Below are 21795 nucleotides of genomic sequence, written 5' to 3'. Positions count from 1 at the left end.
TGTCCCTGCAAAAACTGATTTGGCTGACTCTTGCATGAACGAAATTGTCACGTTGCGAGCTAGAAAGTTGTGGTCTAGCAAGAAAAGGCCAATGAACTATAACAATTCATCCTCTTTGCTTACTGCTCGTCGTCTTCTTCGGCACTGAAGTTCGGGTTGTGACAATGAATGCATGAAATCAAACACGTTTGGTTCGGACTGCGGTATTTGCACGTCGTTCTCTTAGCGCAATGTGTGAGCGAACCCTTTTTGCTGGGCACGTGTCTTTAACGCTTAATATTCTGGCCTCGGCAATCACGCGCTCTCAGGAGCATTTGTTTTCTTTGTTCACAGACAAGAACGATACTGTAAACAACAGCTTCCAGCAACCCGCTTCAACTAGTAGCGGCAGCTACGTCGCCGTTCCCAGCACAAGCAGCGCAGGCACAGAGGAAGAAGCAGGCATTGCGGAAGACTACGCGAGGTAAGCCCCAGTTTGAAGAGCTCCTCTGAATGTGCAAACTCAGGGACAGCGCGCACGCAGCCATGCAAATCGAGATAGTTGAATTGATATGTAACTGCATCTTCAATCGAACTTCTGATGACGGAACGGCACAACATCATCTGCTGCTTCTGCGTAGGCTGTTAATGCCAGGAAGAAACTTGAGCTCCTGGGCTCTTATCAAAGGACGTTGAAACGGAGAAATCGTTTTCCTCCGCATTCCACAACATTGATTTCGTGCTTCCAGGGTATATAAAAGAAAACGCTATATTTCAACAATTTTATGGTGATTATCAATTTGTAGCCTAATTGAAAGCAACCGAACGTTAGTGAGGTATGTATGAAGATGCCGCATCTACGACGGAAAAATATACAAGCACAAAAACAGCCGTATAAGATTACACATATGCGATTTTCAATTCGTGCTTTTATTGACTAAAATGTACGCTATCACTGAGTTTCCAAAACAAGCATTTTTTGATTAAGGTAACCAAATTTGTAGAACCGAAATTTGAGAAAGTGATCAGCGGCATCCTTATCGAGGGCGTATGCTATAAGAAGATGTTTTCAGTTATATGATTCCCGAGGTTTCAGTGTTATGAAACAGTCGTATTTGCGTAATAAATTTAATTTTAGAGGTGTACATGGCGCTGGAAGTAAACTTATGCACAGCTCGTAAAAACGCAAGAGTTAAGGATCACCGGGTCTTCATTTTTTCATCCGGCCTGTTCGGCTTACTTCGAATGACAAAAAGTTTCCCTCTATGGTACTATTCTTAAAAGTACAGAGCACGCTTAAGTGGGCTTTTGCCTATCACTATTTCGATAGAAATATCAGTATGAAAAGAACCGAAACGTTGTGTAGCCTGTGCGAAAGTTATTGCAAACTAAAACTCGGTTTCTCAAACTCACGCGTAGCTTCCGGCGTTGGAAAACGATGATGTCAGTTGTCTCACTTATATTTTTTTTAAGTTCATATGTGAAAGTCTTGCCGATGCCCCAGTGTGGGACGAACTATGTTAGAAGAACAGTACCATGTTTTCGGAAATGTCATTGAAATGTGCTCGGTAATGAGTGTATCCAGTACGTGCAGGAAATCACTAAAAGTTTAGAACGATCCATCTCATTTTTAATTGAATTTAAAGGCTTATCGAGAAGACTTCGTTAAGGAGGTTAGAGCGAAGCGTGAAGTGGACATGCCCTGGCCTGAATCAGATACGGCGGCGCTACCTGAGAACAGTGGGCCTTCATCCGACAAGACCACCAGATTATGATTTGTGGCTCTATGGGCCCCACCATAGAGCATTGTTGATGTATATAGCAGAAGCCGGCCTCTACCTGTATATTTAACTATGTATGCCGTTGGGCAAACTCTCGAAATTAAAAAAAGAAAGGTTAATCCGAAAATCATGGTTTAGAAAACGGTGCTGTATCCGGGACGGATTAGTGACAATGACGTGGAATAAAAAAAAATTATCAATATCCCTGTTTATATTTTATTTTCTGATGCTGGCCAATTCATATTGATGGCTGCTCGAAGCTCTTGGTATATTTTAGAAAACTGAAGTTTCCAGGCAGCCCTTGATTATAATAAAATATTCACACCTCACTAAAACGCGCTTATTAGGACACAGGTCTCGAACGTCTGGCGGCCGTCTTGGGCAATTGCAGTCATTAATTACACAGCGCATGACTTTTGATAATGTATCTTTATGACCACCGTTCGAAGCAGCTCATGTTTTAAACTACCCTGCTATCCGACATATTGTGTAATATTGCTTCTTTGTCGAACCGATAACTACAGAGATTCTGAATGGCAGTAGGCGCTAAGCGAAGAATACTGCTTCTGACTACTATTTAGGGACACTCGCAGCGTCAAAACATTCTCACTATCGCCGACATTCAATATCACGTTGGCTCTCTGGGACGGTACACAGTAAACCACTTTACATCCTTAAGTGGGGTTTGCCGTGTCTATAACTAACACCCTTACATCCTAGGAAAAGGGTGTTTCACGTATCAAAACATCCATACCATAGGGTGTTGCCACTGGCCTAGCACCCTTATCATGGGGTGTTTCCATTGGTCTAAACACCCTTATCACTGAAAAATGTGAAAAAAAATCTACCAGTCGGGGAACACACACTTACCGGTGACATTAGCATACAAGGTGCACGCACGCGCCAAACCGCACACACAACAGAGTGCATTGTAAAATACCACATGGACGGAGCGCTCGTGCTACACAGCCTTCCACTGACCATCTGGTATATATAGCCATAGTATCTTAAGCCGCCGTTCACTGCCGGTGGAGATATTCCTGTTCCGTATAAATGAACATTAAACATTAAGAGAACAGGCGTAAATTTATGCTACGCTTGTAGATAGCCCTAAAAGACACATATCGTTTAATCTAAACTCCCCTTAAGATCCAACGACATTTTAATCAGCGAGTCCCAGTTATCATCTGGCACGCTGTGGTATGGGCCATGGGTGTTTCGATAACCCATAACACCGTTAACTCCTAAAGGGTGTTTAGTTGGAACATATCGACTTAAAGGCTCACACGTTGGGCGAGTGAAGCGAGCACACGGCAGAGACCAAAGCTCTTAATGTTGTTTGGAGGCTATGGCGTTGGTCAGCAACGGCAACGCCGAAAAAGAAACATGGCGGCAGCCATCGAAGCTGGTTCGTTCCTTCTTGAATATATAAAGTCGTTGTCGTACGCTGTGTTGAGCACGATTTGTAAGCCCACGCATCTGTTTTCGTTATATTTGCGTCCTGGCGCTTCGACCGCGTTGTATTGGTGACTATGTTGTACTTTTTGCAAGATTAACTCGCATATTCTCGGGGACAAGGTTTACCAGTCGTGGCTGAGCAAAGAGCTGAACTCAATGAGGACAAAGCGCACCTCATACTTTGTCCTTGGCGTGAGGTGACAAAAAAGCGACAGCAGAATCCACCGCATTATTTGTTGCTGTCTGGACAGTGAGCAAGTCGCAAGCGCGAGTTCGGATCGAAGGGGCCAGTCCTGTCTGCACGGGCGATGCCATGCTCCTTCACCACCATAATTACCGGGGGTTATCGAGAAAACAAATAAAGGCGTATGCGGTACATGCCAATCGCGACTGGCGTATCACGTATAGCTGTGACTGTGCTCGTGCGGAACAAACGGAGTTGTCTTCACGTTCTCAAATTATAATGCAATTGCAAAGAAAACTATAGTTTCCTGCGCAAGCCCTGGTCTTGCTTCAGCTTCGTAGTTTGCACCCTGCTGCAACCAGCTTGTGAGAATTTAGAGCCCTTCCCACTGCTTGGGAATAGGGAAGACAAGCGAAACCGTCGAGTGTGTACTTTTTGGAACTGTAATGGGGCAGTCTTTGCCTGCATTTTAAAATTAAAGAGACATACAGTGAAAGTTCAGGGATGCTTTCGAGCACGTCCGACAGAACTGAACACGCAGCACCGAAAAGGTTTTTGATGAACTTTCACCGGGATCTCAAGGTAGCATATCGGTGAAGCTTTCCGACTGCGACGCGTCGCGCGCGCGTTTTGCTTCACCTGCCCGATCGCCGTCGGTGGCATTGGCTCGACGGCGACGCGGGCACTCGCGCTTCAATCCTAACTTTGAAAACGCCGCCAACCCGAGTGACGTGGAACTTAAGGTGATGAGCAAAGCTTATGATAAACACGCGCGTGAAACTGCAGAAATAATAAGCTTTGAAAGAAACAACGAAATCAAACATGATATTCAAGGTGTCTGCGATAGCGCGCGTCTGCGTGTTCCAACACAACATGGCGGTGCTGTCGGGCGTGTTACCACCTTAAATATTGTCTACACGAGTGCCCTTTGATCCTAGCACTAGACAGTTTCGCTCTAATGGTGCACTGGTACTTAGGGAATGGTTGCTGCAGTGAATACTTTCTGTATTACGAAGAGCTTTCTTGCACACTGTCAGCGAAGTCACAGCGTCACCTTCTTTCTTGGGTACCCGTACAGTTTATTATAAACATATTTCCGTAACCTTCGAATTCGTGGCGCTACACATCCTGACAACAATAAATTTTGTAGCAGTTGGACTCCCGATCACACCTGTAATGCCGAAGAAGTCGAGCAGTACTTCAAGACCCTGGGCAATACTCTACTCTTCGGTATGTGGAAGATTATTATCGGCTCCTTTTCTTAAACAGATACATACAGCTCACTTCGGAAGGATATCAGTACGCCAATGGGTTCCTTCGTAACTGACAGCTCCCTTGTTCAGAGATAAAAGTCCTCAAAAATAACTTGATATAACAAAACACTCAAGGAGTGCAGAGGGGGAACAGCGCAATAACGGGACGAAGAAAAAGGACCACACAACACATTTTTTCGTCCCGTTTTTGCGCTGTGCCCCTCCACATCATGTACCAACTGGCCCCTCAGAACACCCTTCTGCAATTTATTACTCAAATAGTATACTAACAAAGGTAATCATTTTTCTACAGTTCTCTATCACGATGCATGGATCAGGTGTGATTTCTCCATTAAAATAAGAAAGCGCATCCGCATGAAGTTAGTTGCGGAGACTTGGCCGCCGCGGTGGCACAGTGGTTACGGTGCTGGGTGCAGCGGTTGCGGTCGCGGCTTCCATCCCGGCCTCGGCGGGATCATTTTCGATTTAGCCGAAAATGCTGGAGGTCCGTGTACTCATAATTTGGCGTGCGGGAACCCCTCGTGGTGGAAATTCAGCTCTTCACAACGACGTGCCTCATGATTATATCGTAATTCTGGCACGTAAAACCCCAGCGATTACTCCTATTATTAAATGCGAAGCATTTCTTAGCGAACTTCTGCGACTTTGAGCGTATCTATCTATCTATCTATCTATCTATCTATCTATCTATCTATCTATCTATCTATCTATCTATCTATCTATCTATCTATCTATCTATCTATCTATCTATCTATCTATCTATCTATCTATTAGCTATCTATCTATCTATCTATCTATCTATCATCTATCTATCTATCTATCTATCTATCTATCTATCTATCTATCTATCTATCTATCTATCTATCTATCTATCTATCTATCTATCTATCTATCTATCTATCTATCTATCTATCTATCTATCTATCTATCTATCTATCTATCTATCTATCTATCTATCTATCCGCCTGAGACTTTGTGCTCTCCTGGCCGTTTGGTTAATCGGATGTATACCAAAATTGGTGTGGCATAAGATGACCTTATAGGAACATAAATGACAGGTCATAACATGAAAATCATGACAGCATGTCATGAAACAGCATGATTTACATTTACAGGAAAGTGCACACTTTATCTCCGCGCCCCGTTCTCGATCTACAGTACATATATAACATCTGCACCTATCAAATTCGTCAAGTCATAAAGAGGGTTGTTAAGGAAAGAAAAATAAATTGTGCAACAGCGGCACGTCTTGATCGCGTGTCGCACGTTATACTGACAGTTGCGAAAAAAGGAGTCACATTGATGTTTTAAGTGTTCTGGATATATGAAAGATGGCACTGCAGGAAGAAAACCCGTTTTCTTGGCAAATCCCTCGAGGTCGGTGTGAGCCAGTGACGTAGGACATGATCATTATAATAATCATCAGGTTGGGGAGAATCTGGTTGGAACACGATCGTCTTAGTAACTTACCTTTACTATTACCACTGCTCTTGTTCAGAATAAGAAAATACACGAGTACATACTTCAAGTTACCACGCAATATGGTCTTCGATGCACGAAAAAAGATGCAGACTTGGGCGAGCTTAGGATCACACATGGTGACAAGATACAGCGTATATCTATTAGCGGGATCAGAAGAAAGAGGGAATAACACAGGACAGGCACTGACGGTTTGTCGAAACAGGTCAACTGAAGGTCAACTGAAGGTTTGTCGAAACAAAACGACAAAGTTTATACAAAAAAAAAAAGCTTTAAGACTGCTCATGCACGCTTAGTCACGGACACGTACGATCTCCTTCAATATAAAAGATTCTCGAGCTCGTACCAACAATTCACGAGTAATCAGGAAACGTATATTATTCATCGTGTAAACACATGTATTATTTTTCACAAGTTTTTCTGCACGAAAGTTGCCGTTTCTTTTTTTTTTTGCAATAAACCTTGAGTTCATAGGAAGCGCCTGTCCTTTGGTGTTGCCTTTTTCTTTTGCCCCGTTAAAAAATTTACGCTGTATCTTTTCGCGAACGATGTACCGGGTACTACGTCTTTCAGTGGAGGTCCGCAGCTCATGTGCATACATGTGATTTCATGCACGCACAGACGACACCGAGAATGGAAGAGCCGCCTTCCAGCTTCCGATCTCCAGCACGAGTTTCGAGGAAGCAATGCCGAGTACGAGCGATGGAGATATTGGAGCAGCACCAGACTTCTTGGGAACCGACATAAGGTGAGGGCCATTTCAACGCGATAGCGTTGAAGAGATGGCTTCGCAGAAATTCCGGTGCTGCTATCGGCGGCGTCTTTGGTTGTGAGCGGTAAATAGGCATTCTTTCTGAGTAAAATTTGAGGTAGATGCAGGGCAAACGAAAGGAATAACAAAAAATCTTCCGTTCGAATGGCACGGGGGATTCGAACCTGCCACCCCTTGCTCCGTGGTACTTTGGATTTAGCCGCACGGCTACCACGTGTCCATCCTCTAGCATACTAACGGTGAGCTATTTATATACACCATTTAGCGTTGGTGGTACGCATATCTGAGGTTATTCAGCGGCTGGCCACAACACCCGCGAGATGCCTCAAAGGGCCCACGGCCGCGCTATTAAACGGGACGCCCCGCCGCGTGGTCGTGTCCGCGTTTTGTCGCGCCGCATGCGTGGATATTGGACCCGGAGGGCGTCCGCGCTTTGTCTTTCCTTGTGGCACCGTTTAGGTCTCCACCGAGAAACGATAAACAGGCTAGCGATTGGGAAGGCGGTACAAACACGGTCAGATTACACCAACGCATTCTACTCTTGAACGCGAAGCTCAAGGGCCCTCCAAGTTTTTGAGGTTTTGAATAAGGATAGGTCGATAAAAGTGAAGGCTTACAGTTTTACCAGATTTCTTAAATGTTTCCTTGGTGACAAATGAGTAACTATCAATAATTCTCCATCCATAAGGCAGTTACAGGATATCGGCAACCAAGGCGCTTTGTAAGCTGCTCAGTGAATGCTGTGCCATGTGTGTTCTTTCACTTGTTTCATGCGAAGCAGAAGGAGCAGACGCTGCTGCAGCAGTTGCAGTAGCAACGATCTTTCGAGAACTCGTGCAAGTAAGGTGCTCATGGCAAAGGCGTCAGCTGTTCTGGAAGAGGGCGCGAGGTGGGCACTCGGCTCTGTCGACTAAGAGGGAATTTAAAGAAATAATAAAAATAGCAGAACACGCAGCAAAGGACATAACGTTCATAGCGACACAAATTATTTTGGAAATTACCACGAGCTTTTCCGGAAATATATATTCCAGTGAACATTCGCTTTTTCAATACCATAACGAGTACGCCCTCGCGCTACTGCGAGTCAGCTCGCACAATATGCGGCGAATTGAATGTCATTGTGTGAGTTCATCGTCCCAGAGTGGATATAAAATGGCTGAGAATAATCATGGTGACCGAGAGAGACTATTGATCGTAACTGCTGAAATAGTACGAGCGGGGCAAGTTGGAGCCATGCTTCGATTAACGATTGTTGGCAAGTTGGAGCCATGTTTCGATTAATGATAACACATTTGACTGTTATTCTGTGTATGACGAGTGCAATTTAAATTATTCGCTCGTCTAATACGGCTCAGTTGGTGCATCTTTGAACTATTTCTGTTTTAATGTTATCAATAATGTAGGAGGGCTTAGAAAAGGCGCTAAAAATATTCCAGCTTCGGCATGGCAGGCCTTTTAGGTCAGGCCTTAGACTTGCACATCTGCCGGCACACGCCACACATTCTCATCAGAATTTCTATATTTCACGTTGAAGATGGGAAAGAATACACCATTATACTACGACCACGTGTTTTCCGCCGTTCTCATTGTGTCGTTCTCGTACAAGTAATCACTAATACTATACGCATCAAGACAACAAGGAGCTTTGTAAAAATGCCGCCGCGGTGGTAGAGTGATGGCGGTGCTTCGCTACTGGTCCGCAAGACGCGGGTTACATCTCGGCCACGGCGGTCACATTTCGAAAAAGGCGAAATGCAAGATATCCCTGCACTTACATTTAAGAGCGCGTCAAAGAACCCCAGGTAGTGGAAATTTCTCGAGCACTCCGCCCCGGCGTGCCTTAATGATATCGTGGTTTTCGTAAGTGAAAGTCCGAAATTATTACTTTTGTATGCATGTGATCAAATGTTTTATTTTTGTCTCTGTGTAGACAAAACATGCCGCCCTCCTTCCCATAGGTCAGCAAACTCACTCATTAGCCGACTCACTCAGACTCAGATTGGGTTGTCAGTCTAAGTGTCAGAGAGTCCGGGTGAGTAATGTTTTGCCGAGATTGAGTATGAGCGAGTCAGACTGAGAAAAATTTTAGTGAGTGATGGTCCGAGTGAGCCCTACGCGTAAAATATAATTCTTGAATGAGTATGTGCGAGCTCTACTTTTATTGCCGACCTATATGTGGTCCTGTCTATTCATCTTCAGGATTACTATCAGGCTTATATTGGCTCATGTTTATACTCACGTCTACGCACACTTCTTTTAACACACTATAGTTCATACGCCGCCTCAATATTTAGTGATCAAAGGCGTAACCTAGGGCAGGGAGCGGTGCCTTGACATCATACCACAAACTGTTTTATGGGAAGTTCTTGATAAATATATCTCGTGTTAGTCACGTCTTTCACGAAAATGTCTTTACTGCATTGAAACCACTGATAACTCGCATTTAAAGGAACAATATCAAAAGGCGCCACGTAGAGCACCGATTACGTGAGATATTGGCGTTAAAGGGCATTGACACCATGATCGAAAAACCCGATTGCACGCTAACGCACTCATGAGTCGACTCACTCAGACTCAGACAGAGTTTTGCGTCTTAGTCTGAGTGAGCCCTCTTGAGTAATATGTTGGTGAGCCTGAGTACGAGTGAGCCCTAAGAGCTAAGAGTTCTTGAGTGAGTCTGAGTGAATTCCATTTATTTTTTTTTTTTTTGCCGAGCTATGCTCCTTCCTTAAAATCAATGAACACACCTTATTATATTTCTTGTCCGATTACACGCAGGAATGCTGCTGCTGACTCCACGGAAAGCGAACAGTGCAAAGATATCAACAATGGGCCCGGCGACGTCGACCGCAGCGACAAAGTGTCAGGGGAAAGGCCCCACAAATGCGAAATGTGTGAAAAATCGTTTAAATACAAACATAATCTCGTGGAGCATCGCCCCACGCATACCGGCGTCAAGCCATTGCGTTGTGGCATATGTAGTAAATTGTTTGCACGGAGTTCTATTCTTACTAAACATCGGCACACGCATACAGGCAAGAAGCCCTTTCTATGCGACATATGTGGTATGTCGTTTTCACGGAAGGATTCTCTCACATCACATTCTCTTACACATAAAGACGAGAGGCCCTTCGAGTGCACGAAGTGCACAAAGTCCTTCAAGTATCTCAGATGCCTTCGTCGGCATGAACGTCAACATACGTGAGAGGAGCGGTATAAATAATAACTATATATGTGGTCATTCTTTGGTTATACTGCTATCTCTTAGTCTTTCTCAAATTGAGGAAGACTAAGAATTAGAGAAAAAAACGCAAATCAATTACTCCAATGTATCAAGAACCAACAGCACTGTTATCAGTGCATGTATCCTTTCACTAATAGGATTTGTAAGAACTCATTCGCGTAAAAAAAACAATACGTAACCGCCTTCTCGGCTTGAATGAACCGCGATTTCCGTGCCGCGCTGCGGTCTGCCTTTCAGAAGAAATTCTCGACCATTGAATAAGAATAATATCTAACTTTTGTGTTATGTGTGCGGCAGTTTTTAAAAAAAAATTGTTTTAATTCACCTCATACCTTGTGACATGTACACGTGGGTGTTTGTAGCAGTGAAATATGTGTGCATAGATCAATCGTATAGGCCAACTTTTACTTCGAGACTTCAGCGAGAAGCAGTGCAGAACGAGCAATTGTACTCGCGCTCTTTCATAAATCAACAAGTTTATTCAAACGACGCTTGTGAGAAATACTTTTTATCGTGAAAAACAGCTCAGCGAAATGCGCGTGGTAAACAATGTTGAGTGCCAATTGTGAAATACCGGAAACAACCTCATCGTCTCATGAGTATGGAATGGTGCAATTCTGGAGATCATTCCCACTGTTTGCTGGTCTGATTGCTGTGTGAATGTTGTTGTGCCAAAGATGCTTCTGGATCAGCCCAAATTGACTTCATTTGTGTGTTTTGCGAAACAAGATTTGAAATGTCCCTGCAGGAACCTCTCTGAACAATTATTACGAATTTCTGCTACGAAATTTGGTTTAATCTAGTGATGTCTGCTATAATTATCAAGATACAAGTGCTGCAAACATGATCGTCTTATTGTAAATTTGAAGTTCTTTTTCCTCTGCCGAAACTATCTCTCCTGAGAGTTGAGGCTAACATCACAAGGAGTTTCAATGTGTGACAAACTTAAACTGCAAATGTTTCTTATCTTCGTGTGACCTTGTAAATGCATTATGTAAGTTTTCAGGGGAAGTTCTTATTTTCATGCCAGTAGTCTGTACTGAGACGGTGACTTGTACCTAGAACTGCTAAGTCATTTTACTCTAACGTGACAAATGCATTTGTGCAAGCGAAGAATAAAATGAAGACATTCTGATGGTATAGTTATGGTAGTGATTTATTTTCCCGGTACCTTGGTTGACAATAAAAGAAAATCTCTCCAAGGAGTCATTGGTAATGGACCGCTACATGTGATCTAAGGTCTACACACGAACATATAAGAACAAATGTATACGGGAAAAGGCTCACGCACTGGATCAAATTTCCCGAAGAAATGAGGGCTACGGGACGGGAAAGCATCAACTACCTTGAAAGCTAGAGGAAGAAATTCGGTGGAAACCCACACAAGAACTATAGAGGAACTACCGCCACGCCGGTTATATCCCTGATCTTCAACATTTATGGGCGGTGAAGTCTTGCGTCCAAAGAAGATGGAAGAAACAGAAATGTTGCCGCAAGTTGAAAATGTGCTTAGCCATGTAATCTCTCAAAAAGTCAGAAGCATATGCTATGCTACAATACCGACAAAATTAGAACCGTTGCTGCGACAGCGTGCACGAAATGCCGAGAAACGAAAAACGTAGGTGATGCTCACAAACGTGATAGGTCGGAGCAATGGCCAGGGGGCAACAGATACAAAAACACGCGCACCGCCACCACGGCAGGACAGATAATATTGTCGAAGAGTTTGGAAGAAATACGCCGGAGACACGGTCACCGCTTTCACTTCGCGCGGCGAATACGGGGGCGACGAGAACGAGCAGATGCACCGACACATTCAAATACTTTAGCCACTCGGAGCAATCTGCGGCCTATCCACGAAGACCACCCCACAAAAGGACAATGTCACGAACAAGACCCGTCGCAACTTAGACGAAAAAATGACCGCGGCGATACAACCGATTATGGAACGAGGCAGATGTGCCTCGTGATTGTAAATACGCTGAGATAACTCCCATACCCAATCCAGGAAAGCCGACACTTTTCGTCATATCTCGCTAAAGTCTTCCCTAGGCAATCTTTTCGAGCACGTTGTTCGCAACACACTCTGAACAGACTCAACAAGCACACAGAGGAGAAATAAATCCTACCTGCGCCCATGTATGATTTTTTGTCCAGCTCTGGGCGCTCGAAGCTATAGGAGAACATTTTGGAGATTACGCCGAATAGAGCACTGGGTGCCTTATCGACTTTTTACGTGAAGGGAGCTTTCTAAAACATCTCCCACGAGGCAAAAATCGGTACGCAACGCGGCAGAGGAACCTGCGAACGATCGTTTCTTAATGATCGCATGGCAACTGCTGGGCTCGTACAGCTCCGAACACGGGAAAGAAATTGTACCTGCAAGAAGCGCACCGCAATGCGCGCTTGTTCCAGTCCTTAACCTGGCAATGCTCAAGCTCCCAAACCACCTGAACGTAGCACCCGTGATTCGAAGTGCCATATGCTCGGACCACATCGTGAGGTAAACTGGCAGAAGGTCTTTGGGGCAGCAGCAAGACGCTACTCAAGTAGCCGCAGAGGCCATCGGAGACTATGTTAAGAAATGCGGACTCAAATGCGCCCCAGAAACCGGTGGCGTTCACTCTGCGGAGGACATAAAGACGAAGAAAACAAGAGCCTTTAAAAGAAGTGGAAATACTGTTGGAGGGTAAGCTCGAAGAAAGCCTTAAACCAGTGGCCATATTGGGCCTTCACCTACAGAACGATGGGGGAAGCGAGACAGTCCTTCACATCAGGTAGAATACACAACACAAACCATGCACCTCATCCATCGTATCTCTGAACAGACTGAAAGAAGCCGCCGTAGTCAAGATCATCCACGCGCTGATTAGAAGTAGTCTCACCTACAGCACCCCTTACCTTACCTTCTCAAGCCGCCACCTACAGAAGTGGACACATTTTTACGGCTAGCCTATAAACAGGCACAGGAACTTCAGTCATGAACATCCAAGAGACGCCACAAGGAGCTCGGCACGATCAACGTAAGTGAACTGATAGAGTCGCACCTGGTGATCCCGAGTGAACGGGTATCGCTAACGGGGACGGGAACTGCCCTACGACACCTAAGCGACCCCGTGCCATTCAGCGAAAGTGCACTGATAAAATGCATGACTCCCCTCCCCCCATAGTGGAGCTTCTCTACGTTACGCCCGCGAATATGCATCCTGATTAAAACAACGGCCGTCGAAGTACTCGCGCGTAATGCTTACGAAGGAAGATCACCAGCTCTCACGGCACGCTGTACACGGTGCACCCATGTACGAGGACAGATTACCATGTGTTCAATGCCCTCTGCGAGATCGCCGCGACAGATTAGAACATGTGCCCTACCTGAAAGAACCACAATAGTATGGTGGACGCCAAACCAGCCACGGCAGTCTAGCGGATACGTTGTTCGACTGCTGACCCGAAGGTCGCGGATTCGAATACCGGCCGCGGCGGCCGCATTTCGGTGGAGACAAACATGCTGGAGGCCGGTGTACTTAGATTTAGCTTCACGTTAAAGAACACCATATGGTCAAAATTTCCATAGACCAACCCCACGGCGTCCCTTATAATCATATCGTCGTTTCGGGACGTGAAACCCAAACTATTATTATTATGGGCGCCAGGTCACGATTACCTTGCTGGGAACAATAGAGCCCAAACCTCGGCTAGAAGGCATACTCCCCGAACCTCACAGTGAGGCTACGATGAAGAGGAGAGTTCGGAATCGATACCAAAACAATTTGACGCAATAGTTCAACATTACGGTGTGCAACGCCGGAAATATGCCTCACCGCAAGACTCGCATGAGCGCCGGAGCAGTTTCATGGAGGCAGCTACAAACCAACGCCTTTCCACACTGCACGCCAAATCACTGCATCTACTCCACATGATACCAGCAGCAATCCCCAGATTACAATGCCCCGGCAACGCTCTACCACGCCACTTGAGCGTGTCAGCTCATGAGCATCAACTCGCCAGCCTACACGTGATCGTGAAACGGCGGAAAGCCTCACTGTCTAGAGTAAACTCCTGGGACCAGCATGATCTGGTCGCGAGATCGCGAAAGGTGGCCGCGGCACATGGGGTCCTGGACAAGGGAGTGCTACCGCACCCAGGGCCCGTCAAACAGACCTGCGGTTTCTGTTCATTCTAATAAATGTTTTCACTCGCTCACTCATACTGAGATACATGTTTGTGTTGGCCCTGAGTAACTTGCTTGGAGTGGCGAAATCTGGTTAACTCAACGCATTTATGATGGAGGCGAAAATGTTTGAGGCTCGTGTACTTAGATTTAGGTGCACGTTAATGAACCCCAGGTGGTCGAAATTTCCGGAGCCCTCCACTACGGCGTCCCTCATAATAACATCGTGGTTTTGGGACGTTAAACCCCGGATATTATTCTTATTGCCAATTCCGATCGGTCTACTTATCTTCACCTAATTCGAACCATGACAGAACCTCCGATTATAAACACAAAGCTATTCCCTCTGGTACCATCCCTCCATTCCGAATTCCATGCACCACCTCATACTTATTGGAAATCCAAAGTGATGAGAGTTTCATTATTGCTGTTCTCGTTTTGCTCTTATACTTACATTTCGTTGGTGGATGCTTGCAGAGCTCTTTTCTTCATTGATGTTGTCACGGGGTCGTGACGTCGACAAAGGTAGCAGTCGACGTGTCCAAGATAAAACTTTTTAATTGGCCTAACTTGTGACCGGGAAATGAAAATACACAATGTACCGTGATAGTGGCGAACAGAGCGTCCGCCGTCGATAAACTCCCGAGCGGTAAGGCGTGTCTGCATTTTACTTGCGGCATCGAACATTCGAGCCTTATCGCTGGTGGCCCTGTTAGTTCCAGATTGTCCCCGCAGGGGCGTCCGCGCAAGCAGCCGTTTGGTGTGCAGCGACACCACGGACCCGAGCTAACGGGGGGGTTTCGACCCCCTCCCCCGCCTAGCCGTGCGTGTCTTAGCCGTGTCCAGGGAAGAGGGGATCCTGGGGGTTGAGCCGACGCCGGGTGTTTGGACCTTTAAGGCTCGCCGGCAGAGGCAACACACCCCTTTGGCCCCGGCTTCACGTAGACGGCACCCCTGGGCTGACCCACCCAGGGGAAATTGGCAGTCGCCTCTTCCTGTCTCTTTCTACCCCACGTCTTCGTCTTTCTCTCCCACTTTTAGCCTTTCCTGTTTCCTCCTCACTTCTTTTTACTTCCGTTCTTCATGGCGGCAAGGGTTAACCTTGTGTAGTTGCCCAACCTTGGGTAGTTATATTTGGTTATAGCGGCGATGTATGGCTGGCGGCTCCAAGTGTTTTACCATGTAGCGTCCCCTTGTTGTGCTCGGTGGTGGGTGTCCACCATCGCCGCCGAACTTCTAACGCTTCACATGGCAAAATCTTTTCCCCTTCCCAACGAGCGGTCCCTGAAAACGAACCGCACCGATGATAGCTTCAAAAGAACCCCAACTGATTCTGACCACTTTCCCCGCTTTCTGATCATACACTCTCTCGCAGATAATGACTTGGTTGCGGCACTGTCTGTATTCCTGATCACGAGAACATTTGAAAACGTGGTAGACAACAAGTATGACGCTAAGGAACTCTCATCTGGTGATCATCTGGTTGAAGTGACCCAGAAAGAGCACTCAGACACCCTCCTGAAACAGAATAAGTTTGCTCACTTGAACGTGTCCATCACCCCCCACCGTAGCCTGAACACTGTCCAAGGCGTCATTTCACAACGTGACCTAATGCAACAGACCGAAACTGACCTCCTCGAAAGCTTCCGAGACCAAGGTGTAGTCGCCATCCGTCGGATCACCATCAGGCGGAATGGTGAAGAGGTCGTGACGCCCCACATCATCTTGGCGTTTAATCGCTCCACCCTTCCCGAATCAGTGGAAGCGGCGTTCATTCACTTCACCGAAGCCTAGAAGGTGCTTCATGTGCCAGAAGTATGGACACGGTTCTAACACATGTCGTCGAAAACTCACATGCACGAAGTGTGGTGCCCACGAGCACCCTATCGAGAACTGCACCACTACACAAGCAGAGTGCCCTAACTGTCACGCGTCCCATGCCGCATATTCTCGGACATGTGAGTTGTTCAAACGAGAAAAGCAAATAATACAGTTGAAAGTGACAGAAAACATCACATTTTCTGATGCCCGGAAGAAGCTCTCTCTTCTCTCCGGAAGATCGTACGCAGACGCAGCGCGCCGGGGGGCCGGGCGGCGTCTAGTTACGGTGGCCACACAGTACAGTACAGCCCCCCATCAAGCAGCCCCCGGCTGCATCAACAACCTTAAAAGTCGCCGAGGTCAATTTGTCACAGACCTCAGGGACGACACCCACAAATGAAAGGGATCCTGTCCCTCTTGACAAACCTCCATCAGCCTCCGCGTCTCCACCGGAAACAATGGAGGTGACACCTGGATCCTCAGCGTCTCTGACGCTGACGGAATCCCCCAAAGTGAGGCGGAGCTCTTTAGACCACCTCAAAGGAAAGAAACATCCTCCAGTCCAGCCGCCTCACAAAGGCGGTGAGGTCTGAATAAGTCGCACTCCTCTCCTTACTCACAAAAATGGCTGCCGAGACTATTATTTACTGGAACTGCCGAGGACTACTTAAGAACCTAGACGACATCTATGAAATACTTGCAGAACACCAACCCAACATACTTTGCTTGCAGAAAACGCACGTAAACCCAACACACACAAACTTCTTTTAAAGATGTGTGGTATACCGAAAGGACAGGCAAGACACTGCCCATTCATCTGGCGGTGTCGCTATCGGGGTGCAGAAAGCAGTTCCGTGTGAAAGATTCAATATACTTACTGATTTAGAGGCAGTTGCAATACGAACCCTAATTTTTTGGTCGAATAATAACTGTGTGTTCGCTATATATCCCCCCGGACTACCACCTCTCTGTTGAGGAATTTGAAAAACTCATCTTCCAGCTCCAGCATTCATTCCTGTTGGTTGGAGATTTTAATGCGCACCATCCTCTATGGTGATGTAGACGAACTGATTCCCAAAGTGCGTTAATCGAAAACTATCTCCTCTCCTCTGGCTCCTGTATATTTAATAAAAAAGAGCTAACGTACTTTAATGCAGCGCACAACTCATACACAGCAACAGATCTCGCAATCGGCTCTCCCTCACTCTTGGCAACCACCGAGTGGGGTGCTATTCGAAACCTCTATGGAAGTGATCATATTCCTGTTTTCTTAAAACACACGGGAAACACAAATCCGATAGTAACTCTATCAGGTTTGTAGAGCTGGATGCTGACTGGATGAAAGTCCGAGAACTTTCGCAATTGTCGCGCTCATCAATTGAAAACCTAGGTATTGATGCATGCCAAGCCTTGATCACACTACATATTAGACAGGCTGCAGAGCAATCCATGCCACAGACATCTAACAAGACACGAAACAAACGAAGACCATGGTGGAATGCGAAATGCAAAAGTGCCCTTGATAATGAAAACAAAGCATGGTTGAAATTCTGCCGGTATTTTCAGCTGACAACTTAGTTAATTTCAAATGTGCCAAAGCAAATGGCAGGCGTATCCGACGTGAATCTGAACGGCAGAGCTGGCAGTCATTTCTCTCCTCAGTTAACTCCTACACTGATACGCATAAAGTGTACAACAGAGTTAGAGCTCTTCAAGGACAGAGTATTCATCCAGTGCCTCTTGTGAGTACCGCTGGTTATACACTGGAACACCAAGCAGAAGCCATAGGTCAACATTTTGAGTATCTTCAGCTCAGCACATTATACAGACTCATTTAGGCGACACAAGCTTGCTGAGGAACATAAACCTATCCGTGATAGAAGGCCAACCGCAGGAGGGTACAATAGCCCATTTAACTATAGAGGAATTAAAGGCGGCGCTGAGAACATGCGGCAACTCAGCAGCAGGCCCAGACAGGATTACGTATGGCATGCTGAAGAACATACATGAAGACACGTTTGACACTATTCTCTTTCTGTTCAGCAACGTATGCTCCTCTGGGCGTCTACCCAAAGCATGGAAAGAGGCGGTTATCATACCCATCCTTAAACAAGGAAAAGAAGCCACACTTGCTGCCAGTTACAGGCCTATTACGTTAACTAGCTGCTTGTGCAAGGTATTTGAAAAAATGAATTATCGCCGCCTTGTTTATTACCTAGATTTTAATGGCCTTCTTGACCAACGTCAAGCTGGATTCAGGTCTGGCCGGTCGACAACTGATCAGCTCGTAGCCTTCCAGTCTTATGTCAGGGACTCCTTCATTCATAAACACTGCCTTTCTGTATTCTTTAACCTAGAGAAAGCTTACGACACCACATGGCTTTCCGGGATTCTTCGTGACCTGCATTCTCTTGGAGTGTCAGGAAACATGCTCAATACTATTGAAAGCTACCTCTCTGAACGTACTTTCGTGGTCCGTGTTGGAAACGCCGTATCAAAGTGATTTACGCAGGAAAATGGTGTCCCCCAAGGTGGTGATCTTAGTTGCACGCTCTTCATTGTTAAAATGAATTCCCTACGTAGTGTACTGCCGAAAACAATATCTTACTCCGTATATGTGGACGATGTCCAGATCAGCTTCAAATCGTGCAACCTGGCCATCTGTGAACGTCACATTCAGTTGGCAGTAAATAAACTGGGCAGACAGAAATGCTTTAAATTAAACTGTGGGAAAATCGTCTGCTTACTTTTTTCTAAACTGCTTGGCATTAGGCCAGCCCCCAACATTTCAATAAATGGACAAACCATAGCCACTAAGAAAGACCACAAATTCCTAGGTGTTGTGGTTGATGAGAAGTTGACCTTTGTTACACATATCAAGCAGCTGCAATTAAAATGCTTGAAAGCTTTAAACTTACTCAAGATCATTTCGCATCAGTCATGGGGTACAGATCGCCACTGTCTGCTTAACCTACGGAGCAGTGTAGTGCAATCACGTATTGATTACGGTTCGGTGGTGTACGAATCACGTCGAGATCTGCACTAAAGATGCTTGACCCAGTGCACCACCTTGGGCTTCGTCTGGCCACTGGCGCCTTCAGAACCAGCCCGATAGCTAGCCTCTATGTTGAGGCGGACCGATGGTCATTAGAACGACGAAGACAGTTTACAAGCATCAGCTATGCCACTAAGGTGCTCTCCCATGCCGACCACCCATGTCGCGATCTACTGCAGCACACATCAAATGCCCACCTGTTTTCGAGGCGACCATCAGCTATGCTACCGTATTCTATCAGAGTAGCTTCACACCTTGAAATCCTGAACATACCAGTTTCCAATCTCCAACTAAGCTCTCATAAGAACACTGTGGCATGTCATTCTTAGAGGTAAAGAAACATGGCCCCGAGGTTGCAATAAGCCAACACTTCATGTACTTACAGGCAAAATACAGGTGTGCTGAGTACTACACAGATACTTCGAAGTCCTCTGCAGTCGCATGCGCAGCACACGTCCTGAGTTCTCTAAATCTGAAACAATGAATGAACATACCAGCATATTTACAGCAGAATGCTATGGCATACTACCAGCTGTAAGGCACATCCTAAAGAAGAAAGAACCAGCCTCCGTCATATACACAGATTCCCTCAGTGCAGTCACTGCGTTGTCCTCCGGTCAGATAAGCAAAAATCCAGTCATGAATTCCCTTCTAAAATGCATCATGTCTGCTCACAAATCCAAGCTTAAAATTACACTCTGCTGGATACTGGGACACTGCAACATAGCTGGAAATGAGGCAGCAGACCAACTTGTGAAGTCAGTTGCACGCCGCAGTTCAGTAGACATAGATGTCTTGCCGTATGAGGACCTGAGGCCACACATCAGAAAGAAAAATCGTAGGCAATGGCAAGAAGAATGGAACGCCGCAAGCGAAAACAAACTGCACACAATAAAGCCTATAGTCGGACGATAAGCTACCGAAAGACGTAACAGACACCAGGAGGTTGCTCTGGGCAGACTTAGGATCGGCCACACACACGCGACACACTCACATCTTTTAACCAAATCTCCAGCACCGAACTGTGCAAAATGTGGTGATCCGCTGTCCGTCCTTCATGTTTTAATCATGTGTCGGTTGCTCGAACCAGAAAGGAGACGTCACTTCCCAGAACTGTACAAATCCCACATACCACCACACCCATTCTTTTTTCTTGGTGCCGAGCCCATGCTCTCCCAAAAAAGTGTTTTAAACTTCTTAGCTAGCGTAGGCTTCTTACATTCCGTTTCATACTCTCACTAATCTCAGCCTTCTCTCAATCTTGAGGGAATCACTGAGATTTCTAGTTCAGACGTCATGCAGCACGCGCTCCTTGTATTAAACAAGGAATGTTGCCGAGGCTGCGTGACTTTCTAAAGCCCATAGAATGTGCCTGCATTTAAACTCATCGCACACAATCAACTCCTTTAGTTATTTTAGGCCCTATACACCACAGTTTTATTTTATTCGTCATCTTGAGTACCACGCTTTTTACTTGAGTCGACCAGTAAGCCTGTGTTTGGCGCTCTTTGGCCTGAGTTGCTCTTGCGCCACTAAAACCTACCATCATCATTAGTTCCAGATTGAACTCAACTGTTCGCATTTGCGCGCTCAAGCCTACAAGAAGATTCTCAAATAATCTGGAAGATTTCCAGACATTCAGACGCGGTTTGCGCAAGATAGTGATTATACGTGTAACGGACCAGTTACCTGAACATAGCAAAAGAAGCGCGCGTGGCATTGCCCCCCTCTGAAAAGGCTCGTCCCGATGCTTGTGACAGAACATAGAAGGGGAAAAAGCAAAGTGCATACACAAATAAATTACAATAACAAAAGGAAAAAGTAGAGTCCATGGGTTCTCTAACGCATAAAAAACGGCTTAAGGCACACGACATGGACGACCTCAGGTCATGCGCGGCGTCGCTGGGAGTTCGTAATGCCGTCCGGGATGACCTTGTAGTATAGAGCGCCGAAACGTCGAAGCACCTTGTATGGCCCTAAGTATCGCCGAAGAACTTTTTCACTGAGTTCACGTCGGCGTATCGGCGTCCAGACCCAAGCACGGACGCCGGGCTGGTATTCCACGAAGCGTTGTCGAAGATTGTAACGGCGGTTGTCGGTCATCTGCTGATTATGCGTTGGCGGGCGAGCTGTCGGGCTTCTTCGGCGCACTGAAGGTAAACAGTGACGTCGAGGTTTGGCGTCATCCGCGTCGTTTCTTATACGGCCGTGTTGTATGCGAAGGTCACGTACGGAAGGACGGCATCCCAGGTCTAAAATAATTAATGAGGGGGTGCCACAAGGCTCAATATTGGGAGCATCATTGTTTATTCTCTATATAAATGGATATCCCCAAGATGCTTCGCTCTCACAATGCATGTTGTACGCTGCTGACACAACGGATGACACTAGGATGTATCAATAACATCGTTAACTAATAAATGAAAAAGTGCATTAGCTAATATTACTACTTGGTGTCACAATTATCACTTGATCTTAAATCTGAACAAAACTAAATTCGTGCTTCTCTGTTCTCCTCAAAGACGACCACAATTTTGACCTCAGGCGACCCTCCACTCCCACTTCATTTCGGCTAGC

General features: G+C 46.0%; 1 protein-coding gene across 1 annotated transcript in view; it reads left to right on the top strand.

Moving 5' to 3' along the window:
• LOC119406483 (uncharacterized) overlaps window positions 1-21795 on the top strand; it is a 104510-nt gene that overhangs the window by 45403 nt on the left and 37312 nt on the right. Inside the window, exons 3-5 of the mRNA XM_049411424.1 lie at window positions 334-463; window positions 4553-4632; window positions 6777-6903. Coding sequence (XP_049267381.1) covers window positions 334-463; window positions 4553-4632; window positions 6777-6903 — 337 coding nt within the window. The remainder of the gene's footprint in view (window positions 1-333; window positions 464-4552; window positions 4633-6776; window positions 6904-21795) is intronic.

Source organism: Rhipicephalus sanguineus, chromosome 1, assembly GCF_013339695.2.
Source record: "Rhipicephalus sanguineus isolate Rsan-2018 chromosome 1, BIME_Rsan_1.4, whole genome shotgun sequence".
NCBI lineage: Eukaryota > Metazoa > Arthropoda > Arachnida > Ixodida > Ixodidae > Rhipicephalus > Rhipicephalus sanguineus.
Note: the sequence above shows the minus strand (reverse complement) of the source record. Positions and strands in the feature narration are given on the sequence as shown.